Below are 13,108 nucleotides of genomic sequence, written 5' to 3'. Positions count from 1 at the left end.
CCCGTGCTAAGGCCTGCTGGTCCTCCGGCTTCAGACAACCTGAGTGGCGCCGTCCGATACATCCCAACACGCCCGAGTCCCTGATCGTGAACAAACAGTTCGACACTTCACAAAATCACCGTGACTCACACCCGCAACCAACAGACGTGCGGTTTCTGGGAACCTCGGACGGCGACTCAAGTCGTTGGTGGAAGCGTTTCTCTGTTGGAAGGCAGACCCTCGGGTCTCACCAGCTGTCAGGCAGTTTCTCCCTGCAGACGGCGCAGGCCCCGGACCCTGGCTCTGCAGCACGATCTCAAGTACACTCCTCGGAGCACCCCGCCACCCAGTCCATGGCTGACCTCGGCAGTGTGCGGGCTATGTGTGCGGTCTAAGTGGTGGTGTCCGCTGGAAGCTCGCTCTGTCTCCCCCCCTCTCCGTTGTTGCAGTGAGGCAGTTGCACCGCACGGAGTTCTGGTGGCGCCCTTCGTACCCACGGATGCCCCTGCGGTGGGTGCGGGGCTGCTGCTGGGACGCCCTTCCCCGCTCGGGGGCCTGCGCCGTGCCGTGATGTGGGGAGAAGGTACACAGGGTGTCGGTATCGCGGGGACCTGCTTTGGGGTCTGCTCGGCCGCACGCCGGCCCCTTCCTGGTGGGCGCCAGGTGCAGCGTCCGGCTGGTAGGAAGCCCCACTCCGATCCTTCCACACCAGGGGCTTTGTCTGCCTCTTCCCCCGCCCCCAGCGACCCCACATGGCTTGTGGTTCACCCGGGGAGGTTAGGGAATGAACCTCCCTGTGGGGGCACAGTCACTTGTCCGACGGCACATGGCTAGTAAGTGATTCTGCGCCTGCAAGTGGGTGCCCCAGGGAGCCCCAGTCGGGCGTGGCCTGGTTCTCTCCAGCCGCCTCAGGCCCCGGAGCGCGTTAGGAGTGACAGCCTCCAGCCATAGCTGTGGGCCCAAGTCACACTTGGCCGTGCATCCTCTTCTGGTCATTGATTCCAGAAGTACTCAGGAAGGGAGGAGCCCGTGTGAGTTCAGTTGTCCAAAGAGTTGGAATTTTCCTCCCTTCTTTGGTGAAGATAATTGCCCACCCTGTTTACAGAGGTGTGCTAAATTAGTGATCCCAGAGAGATCGCGGAACACTTGCGTATGTTGAGAGTGTGAACATGCAAGCTCACGTGAACCCCGCTGCCTGCGTCTCCGAAAAAATGCATCTTCCCTCCTCACCTTTCTACCCAGGGGCCGAAAGCTACGAATGCATGTGTGCGTGTAACAGACGTCCAGGTCGTGGTGTGACCTGGTGCGCTTAGCTAACGATGGCCCGCGAGGCGCTGAAGAAGAAAACCGGGCTCCCCGGCTCCGTCGAGGTGCTCACAGCCCCAGGGCGAGAGTGGAGACCAGTGAACAGCACAGCCGTCGGAGAGGGTGGCCAGCCCTGTGCTAGGGGCTACCCGGAGGCCGGGAGAGCGCGGGCTGGCGGGGCCACGGGCCTGTGTGGCAGCAAGGCAGCCGTGCGGAAGATGGGGCGGCAGGGAGCAGGACACGGGGACCCGAGGACACGAGGAGCCCGGTGACGTCACGGGCTCGTCGGGAACCGATGGCTTCTGGAAATAGAGCCGCCGCCTCTCGGGGGTGCAGCCTGTGCTTAGACACAGGGCTGGCTGTCTCCACGCCACGGTCAGAAAGGGAGACTTGAATCAGAGCGGTGCTGACAGGATTTCGAGAGCATTTGATATGTAACTGAAAATTTTTTTGGATTAGATTTTCTGGGGGCTGTTAACGGGGGTTTGTGTCCTCTCGCAGGGCGTCCGCCCTACCGGGCAGTGTTGAACATGGCCTTTCCTCCGCTCTTCCCCCTTCAGATTAGCTTTCTTTCCCTCTGCAGTCCTGTCGCGGACCTTCCACCTCCCTGTGTCCTTTGCGGCGTCCAGTTGGCCTGCTGGGCTCCAGCCCCAGAGGGGGCTGCGCGTCTGTGGAATCCTCAGCCGCTGAGAACCTGCCGGCCTGTCCTCCCTGCCCTGGGAGCTGCTCTCTCCTTGGTAACAGGTCCTGGGCGTGTCCCGCAGGAGGAGGATCGACCTAACCCGTATCGCGGCTGCCTTAGCGGTTCTCCTTTGCGCGGCCGACCCCCTGCTCCTGGGTCCACCCAGGAGTGGGTGCAGGGAGGTACTGAGATGCTTTCGCCCTTGCAAAGTCCTCAGCTCATTGTATTTTCTCGCTGTTTACCTCTGCATCTTACTATCACCATTGACTATCCGTGAAGATACAACAGAAGGGGATATACGTACATACACACAGATACCACACAGACACACATGTGACACGTGACACGTAAACACACGGGATACATAAACACACACATTATCCATATTATGTACAAACTAGTCACTTGGAACCTATGAGAAACACAGATTGGAATATGACCCCAGTAGAACCCCAAATTCCCATCTTTAGTCCTTCTTTCTTTGTGAGCTGGATTTCCTGAATTCTTACCAGCTGGGACAGTAAGAACCAATCAGTGCTTTTATGGCTTTCACTTTGCAATTTCGGGAGGAAGTCAAGAAAACATCAGGGGTGAAGGACAAACCTGGCCCAGAAATTGCCATGCTCATGTAACTCTGAAGGTCAATGTGGGGTGGGCCGCAGGGAACTAAGTGCTTCCCGAAGGAGAAGTGACCAGGCAGCACTCAGAGAGCGCCCTCGGGTCCTGCGAAGGCTGCCGTGCTAGTAAGACACGAAGGAGCCTGGGACACCTGCTGATGACAGAAGGTCTTTTGCTCTCCGTCACTGTCCTCGTCTCGGTGGGGCTTTGCTCCTGCAGGTGTGACCTCTACCTTCTCTGGGTAGATCTTAGCGTGTCCTGTCTGAGGCGCTTTGCAAATAGAGCTCCTTTTATTTTTATTTGTTTAATTTACTTTTGGCTGCATCGTGTCTTCGTTGCTGCACGCGGCCTGTCTCTGGTTGTGGCGAGGCGGGGCTACTCTTCCTTGCGGCGCGCGGGCTTCTCATTGCCGTGGCTTCTCTTGTCGCGGAGCGCGGGCTCTAGGCGCGTGGGCTTCAGTAGTGGTGGCTCGCGGGCTCTAGAGCGCAGGCCCAGTAGTTGTGGCGCAATGGGCTTAGCTGCTCCGCGGGATGTGGGATCTAACCGAATCGGGACTCGAACCCGTGTCCCCTGTATTGGCAGGCGGATTCTTAACCACTGCGCCACCAGGGAAGTCCCTAGAGCTCGTTTTAAATTAACATATTAAATATGAATCTAGATGGCCAGAGACGCGTAGATTTTAGCAATAAACTGTAGCTGATTTAATTCTCCGTTTTAATGAGGTGGTGGCTCTTTCTTAAGTAACAGGTACCAGGTACTTTCGTGTGGGTCTGCGGATGCTAGAGTTCAAGGGTTTTCTAGTAAGAAAAGAAACGTTCAAGTGTTCCTCAACTCTTTGAAGTGAGAGATTGAGGAGGCGTTCATGAATTGTCATGAATTAGGTTTTACTGTCTTAAGCGGCACCGTGGCTTGAATGGAAGGGAGGCACGAGGTTTGCTTTTCCGCGGCAGGCCAGACGAAGCAGTGCGTGACGGGGCATCTGAGCTGTGAGTCACACTTCTCCCGCTCTTGTGGGAGACGTCATTTGATGATGTCTAAATGCCATTCTGTCTTTTGTAACCAGACAGCTGCTCAGCATTGTTCTCGAAACCATCCATGACACTGTTTGGGTTATTTTGATAACTTCTAGTTTAATGCTGTCAACGAAAATAATCAATAAACGGTCTATAACAGGAATAGGAAAGAGTCTTATCTGAGCCAAACTGAGGACTACAGCCCAGAGAGGCCTGCTTCCCAGATTACTCTGACGAACTGCTCCCAAGAAGCATGCTGTTTGGCACAGCTTTATGTCTTGTCAAAACAAAGAACGTTAAACAAGTGAGGAATACATTCCCTCAAAGTTTCAAAACGGACCAGCACGTACACAGCGAGTCAGTGTGGCCTTGGCACCTGGGAAGGGAGTCTTAGCATTGAATGAGTGCCAGCATGGGCGTTCCAGGAACAGAGGCATTTAATCTTTTTTTTTTTTTTTTGCGGTACGCGAGCCTCACAGCTGTGGCCTCTCCCGTTGCGGAGCGCAGGCTCAGCGGCCACGGCTCACGGGCCCAGCCGCTCCACGGCACGTGGGATCTTCCCGGACCGGGGCACGAACCCGCGTCCCCTGCATCCGCAGGCGGACTCTCAACCACTGCGCCACCAGGGAAGCCCTAATCTTTATTTTTAACATGGACATTCTTTACTTGTGGTCAGTGCACCCTTTTCTTTAATAATTAATGCAAATGTACAGTGTATGTTTGCTAGGCCACAAACAAGCTGTTTAAGTTAGCGTAAAATTCAAGTTAACTCATGTATAAGCCGGAATGACTTCCCCAGACCTCAATAAGTTAGCATTTGTTTTATCAATGTGTGCCTAATGCAGATTAAAAAAAATAAAAATAAACAACACCTAACTTCCCCGAGCTGTGTTAATATTGTCTTAATTTGGAAGCAGAGAACAAACCTGCCCCCTTTTGGGGTCCCAGCAGGTCTGGCTCTCTTCTGTCCTTTTCCAGATGCTGAGCCCTTCCAGCTGCTGTCTCTGGGCTCGAGGCAGTGCTAGTGAGGAGTGTGATGGGGGAAGGGAGGGGAGTTGGGGGTGGTCCATGGTCTACTCTCGACCAGCCACTGAACCTGGAAGGGACCTTTCTTCTGAGGACATAGCAAGACAGACATGCAACGAGCAGTTGACTCTTGAGTGCAGCTGCCTGGATGGGGTTGGGACATCTGTAATGCCCAGGCCTGGTATCGTGTGCCGGGAGGAGGACACACCTCCAGGGCCCCAAGGGGTTGCCAGGGTGTGTGGGGAGGAGGTCTTCTATCCCACTTGTTAGGCAGTGGGTTACATCTCTTATTGGCACTTGTGTTCTACCTACTGGGTCTCTGATTGCTGCCCTCCTTAGGGTCTCCTTTAACAGCTCTGAGGGTGTCTTAACAGAGAACAGCTCTTCCTGTGAATGGAAGGGTCAATCAGAGGCTCATTTTATTATTCACTCAGGTCGGAAGAAAGTGTGTCAGCGAAAGCAGCAAAGGCGTGGCCGGCTGATTTGTTGCGAGTTTGATGGTTATTATAAAGCCCACGAGCTTTAGCTTCGGCACAGCTATACGTGCATGTGAAGCATGCCTGCATGTGTTTTGCAGGGATGTGTGTGTGTGTGTGTGTGTGAGTGCGCGAGCGCACGTGCGCGTGTAAGTACATTTCAGGGAAAGATAGAAATGGATACGGATGTGGAAATGGATGAGTATGGAAAGATCAGTGTCTCACTGCAGCTTCCAAAAGAAACAGTCTTTTGTTTTTCTTATATTTAATAACAGACTACTGATTTTAAAGTTTTTTTAATCCATTTATTTGCTGCCCGTCTTAGAAAGTTCTGTCCCTTTGTGTATGGCAATTTCCCGAAATAAGCCACATGAAAATATTGCAGCATGAAGTAAATATTTCTGAATATCAGAGTTTGAGGATTTCTACACACTTAAAAAAAAAAAATGTTTGTGTGAAGTATATTTTGCCCCCAAATTTCAGTCTGTGTGTACATGTATGTGTGTGTCTGTAATGTGTGTACGTCCTGTCCTGTGGTGTGACATGCCAGCGTACCGGCTAACGTCCAGGGTGTGTTTGGCGTTGATGCCTTGTGTTAGGAATTGCAGCGGGGCCAGGCGCAGGCAAACATACGTGGATTTAATTCCTTAACCTGATTGAAGGAGGTTATGGCGGTCTGGGTGTAGTCCTGTTTGGGGAGAAGATGTGAATTGGAAGCGTTGGCTCATTTTTCTTCCTTCCTCCCCTAGACAAGCAGATGCCCAGTGTGCAGAAGACAGTCCAGGAGCGCCGCGGGACCCCCAGCAGCCATCCCAGGTCTCTGAACCACCTGGCGCCCGGGAAGCTGCCGAGGTGCGCCCGGAGGGCCGTGGCCGGGCGGGGACCCTTCCTTGCGATTACCGATACCCGGAGGAGCGCGCGCCCGCGGACCGGCCTGCCGTCTCGCACGCCCAGGGCCAGGACCCCCGGCCCCTGAGCGCCGCCCCGCTCTCCCGGAGGCCCGCCCCGCAGAGGCCGCCGCCGCCCAGGCGTGAGCCCTGGCCCTTGGGGGGCGCGCCCGGCAGGCCCCGCCCCCTGGCCCCGGAGGTGCGCTCGTGCTCGGACCGCGCGGCCCTCGCCCGCAGCAGCCCCGGCGCCTCGGCGGAGAAGCTGAGCGCCGCCCGGCCAGCGGCAGATGGATCGCGGGCCGCGGGGGAGCCGGCCGGGCAGCATGTAGACGAACGCGCGGCCTGGCCCCGGCGGGAGGCGCCGCTCCCTTCCCAGTTCCGGCCCCTGCAGACCTCCGCCATGGAGACCTCGCGCTCCCCGTCGCCTCAGTTCGCGCCCCAGCAGCTGACGGACAGACCCCCGCTGCTCATCCAGGATGACAATTCCACCAGGTACTGTCTCTGGACGGCGGCCTGAGGCCATGTTCGCCTCTCCGGGCTCCCTTCCACCGCGGGCGGCTGTCAGTGCTCCTTTTCTGCGTGCGGGACCACTGCTGCCTTGCTCCCACTGTCCCTCCTGGATTTCGGCTTGGTCCTGCGGACTGACATGAGGGAGACCCCACCACCCCAATGGTCAGCCGGATTTTTAACTTGCTGGGGGCTTTCCTGCCCCACGGGGTAGGGGGGGCGTAAGGGAGGGAGTAGACCATCCCCTGTCCTGTTCTTCCAAGGCCGGCAGCTTGATTGCCTGCGTTACCTACAGGCTTCTGCACACCGGGGCTGGTTTTCCCAGCGGAGTTCTGTTGGTAATCAGAATCAAGTTTAACCTAAGCAGGAGATCTTCAAGCAAAACCGGTGTTTTTCATAATGTCCAATATTTCCACATTCCTTTCTTTTTTCTTTTTTTTTTTTTTTTTTTTTTTTTCCGGTACACGGGCCTCTCACTGCTGCGGCCTCTCCCGCTGCGGAGCACAGGCTCCGGACGCGCAGGCTCAGCGGCCACGGCTCACGGGCCCAGCCGCTCCGCGGCACGTGGGATCCTCCCAGACCGGGGCACGAACCCGCGTCCCCCGCATCGGCAGGGAGACTCTCAACCACTGCGCCACCAGGGAAGCCCCTCTAGTTCTTTTTATATGAAAAGGCTGAGGCGGTATATACCTTTTACTAAAGCAGAGGAAAACTCGATCACGTTCCACGGTGCTGTTCTCAGACGTATCGGCATGGGATTGTCTACTGTGCCCACTGAGGCGTTGGTGAACGCTGTCAGGCAGGGACCAGTCAAGAACAGAGAAATAGAAGGGGGGGCATTTTCTTCTCATTCTCTAGAGAATTGGTTCTCAGCGGGGGTCGGGGGGGAGCATTGCGGCCCCCAGGGGGACACTGGGCAGCGTCTGCAGACGTTTTGGGCATTCCAGCCGCTGGGCGTGGGGCTTGCTCCTTGGCTTCTGGCATCTAGTGGGTGGAGGCCAGGGATGCCGCTCGGTATCCTACGGTGCCCAGGACGGCCCCCTAGCAAAGAATTCGCTGGCCCTGCATGTCACTACTGTCTGATACAGTAGCTACCAGTCACACGTGGCCATAGCGGTGTAAGTTAATGAGAATGAAATGAAACCCGTTGCTCAGTTGCACCCTCTGGGGCTAGTGGCTGCCACCTCGGACAGCCCAGATTATGGCTGTTTTCATCGTCATGGAAGTTCTGTTGGATCTCCCCACTGTAGTCTCGAACTTTTTTTTTTTTTTTTTTTTTTTAACCCTTAAGATAACTTGACAGAGAGGAAATAGTACCGATAGCGTCCTGGGTCTCCACGCGTGGCATGGCAAATGCAGCTGCACCTGCGGGCCGGCACTGCTCTGCATCGTTCGGAATGCAGGTCTCGTGTCACTTAGAGATCCCTTCTGTTGGCAACGCTGTTCAGCTCTGAAAGGGAGGAGAGGCGATGAAGTAGTTTGTGTGGTTGGTGGAGTGTGTTGGTACCTCTGTAGGTAAGGCGACCGGGCCCCTCGGCTCTCGGGAGCTGGTTTGGGCCCAGTGGGCTCCACAGCTTTGTGGAGAAACGGGGCCACGTGTTTGCTCAGTGCTCGTGACGTCTGTAGACTTCAGGAGGTGGGGAGTCGCTTCCATTGTTTCTCGCCCCGAGCGAGTGTGGGTTTTCTCACCCTGTCTTTTCCGTGAGAGGGATTTCAACAAGCAGTGGCGGTACTTGCTGACGATACTGAGTGCGGGTGTCTCCGGGCATCCGCTCTCTTCCCATCCAGCGTGTCACGTGCGACCACCAGGGTTGTCTCGTCGCTTGCTGTGCAAGCCCTCGTGGAGTGCCCGATCCCGGTCAGCGTGCAGAGCTGACTCGGTACGTGTCCCCTCGGGGAGCACGGTGCGGCAGACGGCAGCCACGCCACCCACGAAGTTCCTGCCGAGGAACTGGCTCCGAATGTACTGAGTTCGGTGTCCCCGTCCCCAGAGCGGGTGTTACCGCTGAGTGTGGGCCTGAGAGAGGGGCGTGCCGTTGGCACACACTGCGAACCTGAGGCCGGCGCTCCACACGAGTGCTGGCCGGCTGCGTACCTACCGTCGACCACCAGCGGGCAGCGAATGCAACACACCGGCTGGGGCCTCCCAAGCTGCCTGGGGTTTGCGCACAGCGCAGAGGCTCCCGTCCGCACGTCTGCTGACTGATTGCTTGAGCGCTGCCCGCCCCCCTCATCTCCCTCCGTGTTCATCTCTCCCCGCTTCCAGTTACCTCTGCTGGGGAACCAGCCGGGGTGCAGGGCAGCTCCTGTGTCCCTGAGACACGCCTTCCTGAATTCAGCAGGCGGGTCCAGAGCCCTCCCGTGTGCCCTGCCGCGGCAGGGATGCAGAGAGGAAGAAAGTGCAGCCTTCCCACCCTGTGGGGAATTTCAGAGTGGTCCTTCACTCCGAATAAAAATGCATCAACTCCTGTCCTGAAGCCAGGAAGCTTACCGTTAAAAATCTTATAAGGGCTTCCCCGGTGGCGTAGGGGTTGAGCGTCCACCTGCCGATGCGGGGGACGCGGGTTCGTGCCGCGGAGCAGCTGGGCCCGTGAACCGTGGCCGCTGAGCCTGCGCGTCCGGATCTCTGCTCCGCAACGGGAGAGGCCACAACAGTGAGAGGCCCGCGTACCGCAAAAAAAAAAAAAAAAAACACTTCTAAAATTTTGAGGGTTTTGTTGGTTTACAACAAAATGGAGACAGTGCCCAGCAGCCTGGCCAATGAAATTAGAGATTTGATTGCCCCCTGAAGTGCTCCCAGGAGGTTTCCTGGAGCCGGTTTCTGGGTTTGGGGGCGTGTGTGAGCACGGAGCCGGGGCCGGTTTCCGGGTTTGGGGGCGCGTGTGAGCACGGAGCCGGGGCCGGTTTCCGGGTTTGGGGGCGCGTGTGAGCACGGAGCCGGGGCCGGTTTGTGGGTTTGGGGGCGCGTGTGAGCACGGAGCCGGAGCCGGTTTCCGGGCTTGGGGGCGCGTGTGAGCACGGAGCCGGGGGGTGCTTCGGGGTCGTCCGGACAGTCTTGAGGTCACCTCGGGCTCATCGTGGTCGGAGAATCTCCCTGTGGGTGTTGTGGTTTATCAGACCCAGGGTGGCACGTGAGCAGAGCGGGTTGCACTGTTCACTGTTCGGGGCTGGGCCCCTGTGGGCCGCGGGCGGCTCGCCTGGGCGGAGCCCGCACTCCGGGAGGAGCCGCCGCTCGCAGAGGGGGCCCGGCCCGGCACACCCCGCATCCTCCGTCCCTCGTGGTCCTGGTCGCTGCGAGGAACGGATGCGGTCTGGCTGCGGTGAGGTCTTGTCCGCTGTGTTTTGTCTTCCCTTTTTTTTTTTTTTTTTTTTGTGGTACGCGGACCTCCCACCGTTGTGGCCTCTCCCGCTGCGGAGCACAGGCTCCGGACGCGCAGGCTCAGCGGCCACGGCTCACGGGCCCAGCCGCTCTGCGGCATGCGGGATCCTCCCGGACTGGGGCACGAACCCGTATCCTCCGCATCGGCAGGCGGACTCTCAACCACTGCGCCACCAGGGAAGCCCTGTCTTCCCTTTGAGGTAGAAGTTCATCAGACTTCCTAAATGTGAAGGTCTGCCCAGGTTTCAAGAGGAGAGATCATGTGTGCCTACAAATGACCTGAAAGAGATGCTTTGTTGGACAACCTCTGGAGGATTTTTGTTTTTGTTTTTACCTCATGTCTTCCTTCGCTGGAAATCAAGTTTCCCCACGAATCGGGACAGGGGTGGGGGGGGAGATGCAAATGCAGGCTGACTTTAAGTCCCTAACAGGTGTTGTGGGTTTCTAAGCATGGAATGCAAGGAATGGAATGAGGAGGGGTTCTTGTGTGTGTGCTGTTGCTTCGGTAAGATGCCAGAATTTTCCTTCGGCAGTTTAGCATGTCTGAGCAGTATTATCCACACGGTGACAGCCTTTTGAAATTGATTCACTAAGAAGGCATGACAGGGACTATATATGACCACCTAGATTAATAAGCAAACACCTCTGCTCTCAGTGGTTTCTGCTGGAGTCCTCCGGCCTCCACGAGGACCACGCAGGCACCCAGCTTTGAGAGACGCTGGCTGAGGCGCTGATGCTAATTCTGTGAAATACGCCTGTCTGTTGCAGGGCTCCCTTACAGAAGACAATCTCACTGAGCGGGCTTGTTACCGTTGGCTCTGCCATTGACCTAAAACCAAATGAACATCCCACTGCCCTTCTGTCTGTCAGTAAGCCCACGGTGCGCCTTCAGGCGTGCAGGTGACTGCTGGAAAATGGAAAGACACCTACACGCCCAGGAGGCTTAGGTGATCAAGTGAGGGGTGGCAGGCACTCCTCAACCTGGTCTCCCCATCCTGGGACGTGTGACCGTGAAGGCTTCTCCCCCGGGGCCGCTGCAGGCCTTTGAGTCAGGCTTCCCGGCTGTAAGGGGATGCGGAAACCAGCCGATTTCTCCTCCCATTTCTAATTCTGGTCTGTACCTGGGCGTACAGGGTGCCTTTAGCAGACGGCCCTTCCCTTTGCAGAATCGAGCGGGTGACGGACAGCGCCACCACGGTGAAGATGGTGCCCATCAAGATCGTGCACTCGGAGAGCCAGCCCGAGAAGGAGAGCCGCCAGGGCCTGGCCCGCGTCCCGGAGCCACCCGTGCTGCCCGGCGGGCTCGAGCGGGACCAGATCAAGACACTTAGCACGTCCGAGCACTCCTACTCCCGCTTCTGCCTGTACAGCCGCCAGGGCGCCGAGCCCCAGCCCCCTGGCACCCCAGAGCCCACGGCCAAGGACAGCCGGGCCTCCCCGCCCACGCTCAGCTACGTGAAGGCCAAGGAGAGGACTGCCGAAGACCTCAAGTCGGAGGAGCTGGCCCGCGAGATCGCGGGCAAGGACAAGTCCCTGGCGGATATCCTGGACCCCGGCGTGAAGATCAAAACCACCATGGACCTCATGGAGGGTATCTTCCCCAAAGACGAGCACCTCTTGGAAGAAGCTCAGCAGCGGAGGAAGCTGCTCCCCAAAATCTCCTCTCCCAGAGCCATGGAGGAGAAGTGAGTAGACCCTGCCCTGGCTTCTGCCTCCTGGCTGCATGTGGTTCTGCCCAGTGCCTCTTAGGCTTACAGGGACGAGGGAGTATATCTGCTTGTCCGTTTTCACGACTGCTCTTTGGGGACAGGTTTCCATAAGTGCTTATTAGCACTTTGGGGCTTTTTTTGTCACCCTCCCGAAATTAAAAGCCCACCTGGGGGAGGATGACATCAGGTCCTGGCAAAGATGTGACAGTATACGTTTCCGGTGATGCCCACGGAGCTTTTCCTCGTAAGGCAGTCGTTCTCAGCCGGAGGCTGTTGTCTCCCCCGACGGGGCAGCTGGCAGCGTCGGGTCACACTTCCGGTTGTCACCGCTGGGACAGGTGCCGCCGGCATCTAGCGGGTGGAGACCCGGGAGGCCGCTCGCCGTTCTTCGATGCGCAGGATGGCCCCCCGTCCGAGAATGGTCCAGCCCCAAGCGTCACTAGTACTGAAGTTGAGAAATGTGTCACAAGACGAGTGAACGTGGAGACTCACTTAGTATATGTGTTTATGAAAGAGGCTCTGTGTTGTTGCTCATTTGGCCGAGGGAGTGAATTTGCTATAAAGAGTGCTCTCCAGCCCCTGTCCTTTAGTCACCTCTGCCCACAAAGGTGAGTCTGCTTACATCTCTCCTGTTTCTGTACGTGGTCTCCATAAGCATCGTTGATTGACGGTAGGCAGGAGTACCCGTGCTGTGCAGACAGGAAGTCAGGCCATATAGCAAGAGGCAGCACATGTGGCTGCTGGTAGAAAGGTGCCCGGTGAACTTGGGGCCTGTGGCCACGCCTACAGATGTAGCGGCAGACATCTCCCCATAGACCTCAGGCTCCCGGCGGCTACCATCTGCACTGTCCTCCCTCCGGGGCGGGGCTCTGCGCACCATTTGGCAGGGTGTCTTACTTCTGACCTCACCACCTACTCTTTCCCCACTCTCGCTGTCTCATCTCTCTAGCCGGTGCCTTTTCGTTAGCACCCCCACTTGCCGGTCACGGCCCGGGCTGTGGGACTCGCGGGCACGTCTGTGTGTACGATCAGAGCTAATGGGTGTTCTGACGTTTTGTTACCCAGGAAGGAGGAGCTGAGCGTGCCGGCAGCCGTGTCCCTGGCCACCAACTCCACCTACTACAGCACGTCGGCCCCCAAGGCGGAGCTGCTGATTAAGATGAAGGACCTGCAGGGGCAGCAGGAGCCCGAAGAGGATTCAGGGAGTGACCCGGACCACGACCTGTCGGTGAAGAAGGTAGGGACGCCGGAATTCTGAATGAGAACGCGTGGGCGGGCGAGCGGGCAGGGGGGCGGCACCCGGCTCCACCCCGACCCCGGGCCCTGCACCGAGTGCCATTTGTTTTGGGCTTCTATGTGGGACGCTGACATTTGGGCCTGTGTATTAAGCCCTTTGTGGGTGAGTCTTCTGTTCTAACGTTGGGCCTCTCTGCCAGGGTCTCTCTGCCATCTCTCTGTAACGAGATTCAGTGTCAAATTAGGTAGGTGGCCACCAGTCTCTCTCATTTTAAGGTCAACTGATATGTC

General features: G+C 57.2%; 1 protein-coding gene across 8 annotated transcripts in view; it reads left to right on the top strand.

The window, feature by feature from the left end:
* Nucleotides 1–13,108, top strand: part of SHROOM2 (shroom family member 2) — a 135,675-nt gene that overhangs the window by 111,935 nt on the left and 10,632 nt on the right. For all 8 annotated transcript variants that reach the window (XM_067022967.1, XM_059050093.2, XM_059050092.2 and 5 more), the window contains 3 exons: nucleotides 5,849–6,478; nucleotides 11,039–11,557; nucleotides 12,647–12,818. In XM_067022967.1, the coding sequence (XP_066879068.1) occupies nucleotides 5,849–6,478; nucleotides 11,039–11,557; nucleotides 12,647–12,818 (1,321 nt within the window). The remainder of the gene's footprint in view (nucleotides 1–5,848; nucleotides 6,479–11,038; nucleotides 11,558–12,646; nucleotides 12,819–13,108) is intronic.

Source organism: Kogia breviceps, chromosome X (genome assembly GCF_026419965.1).
Source record: "Kogia breviceps isolate mKogBre1 chromosome X, mKogBre1 haplotype 1, whole genome shotgun sequence".
Lineage (NCBI taxonomy): Eukaryota > Metazoa > Chordata > Mammalia > Artiodactyla > Physeteridae > Kogia > Kogia breviceps.
This window is presented reverse-complemented; position numbering and strand designations above follow the sequence as displayed.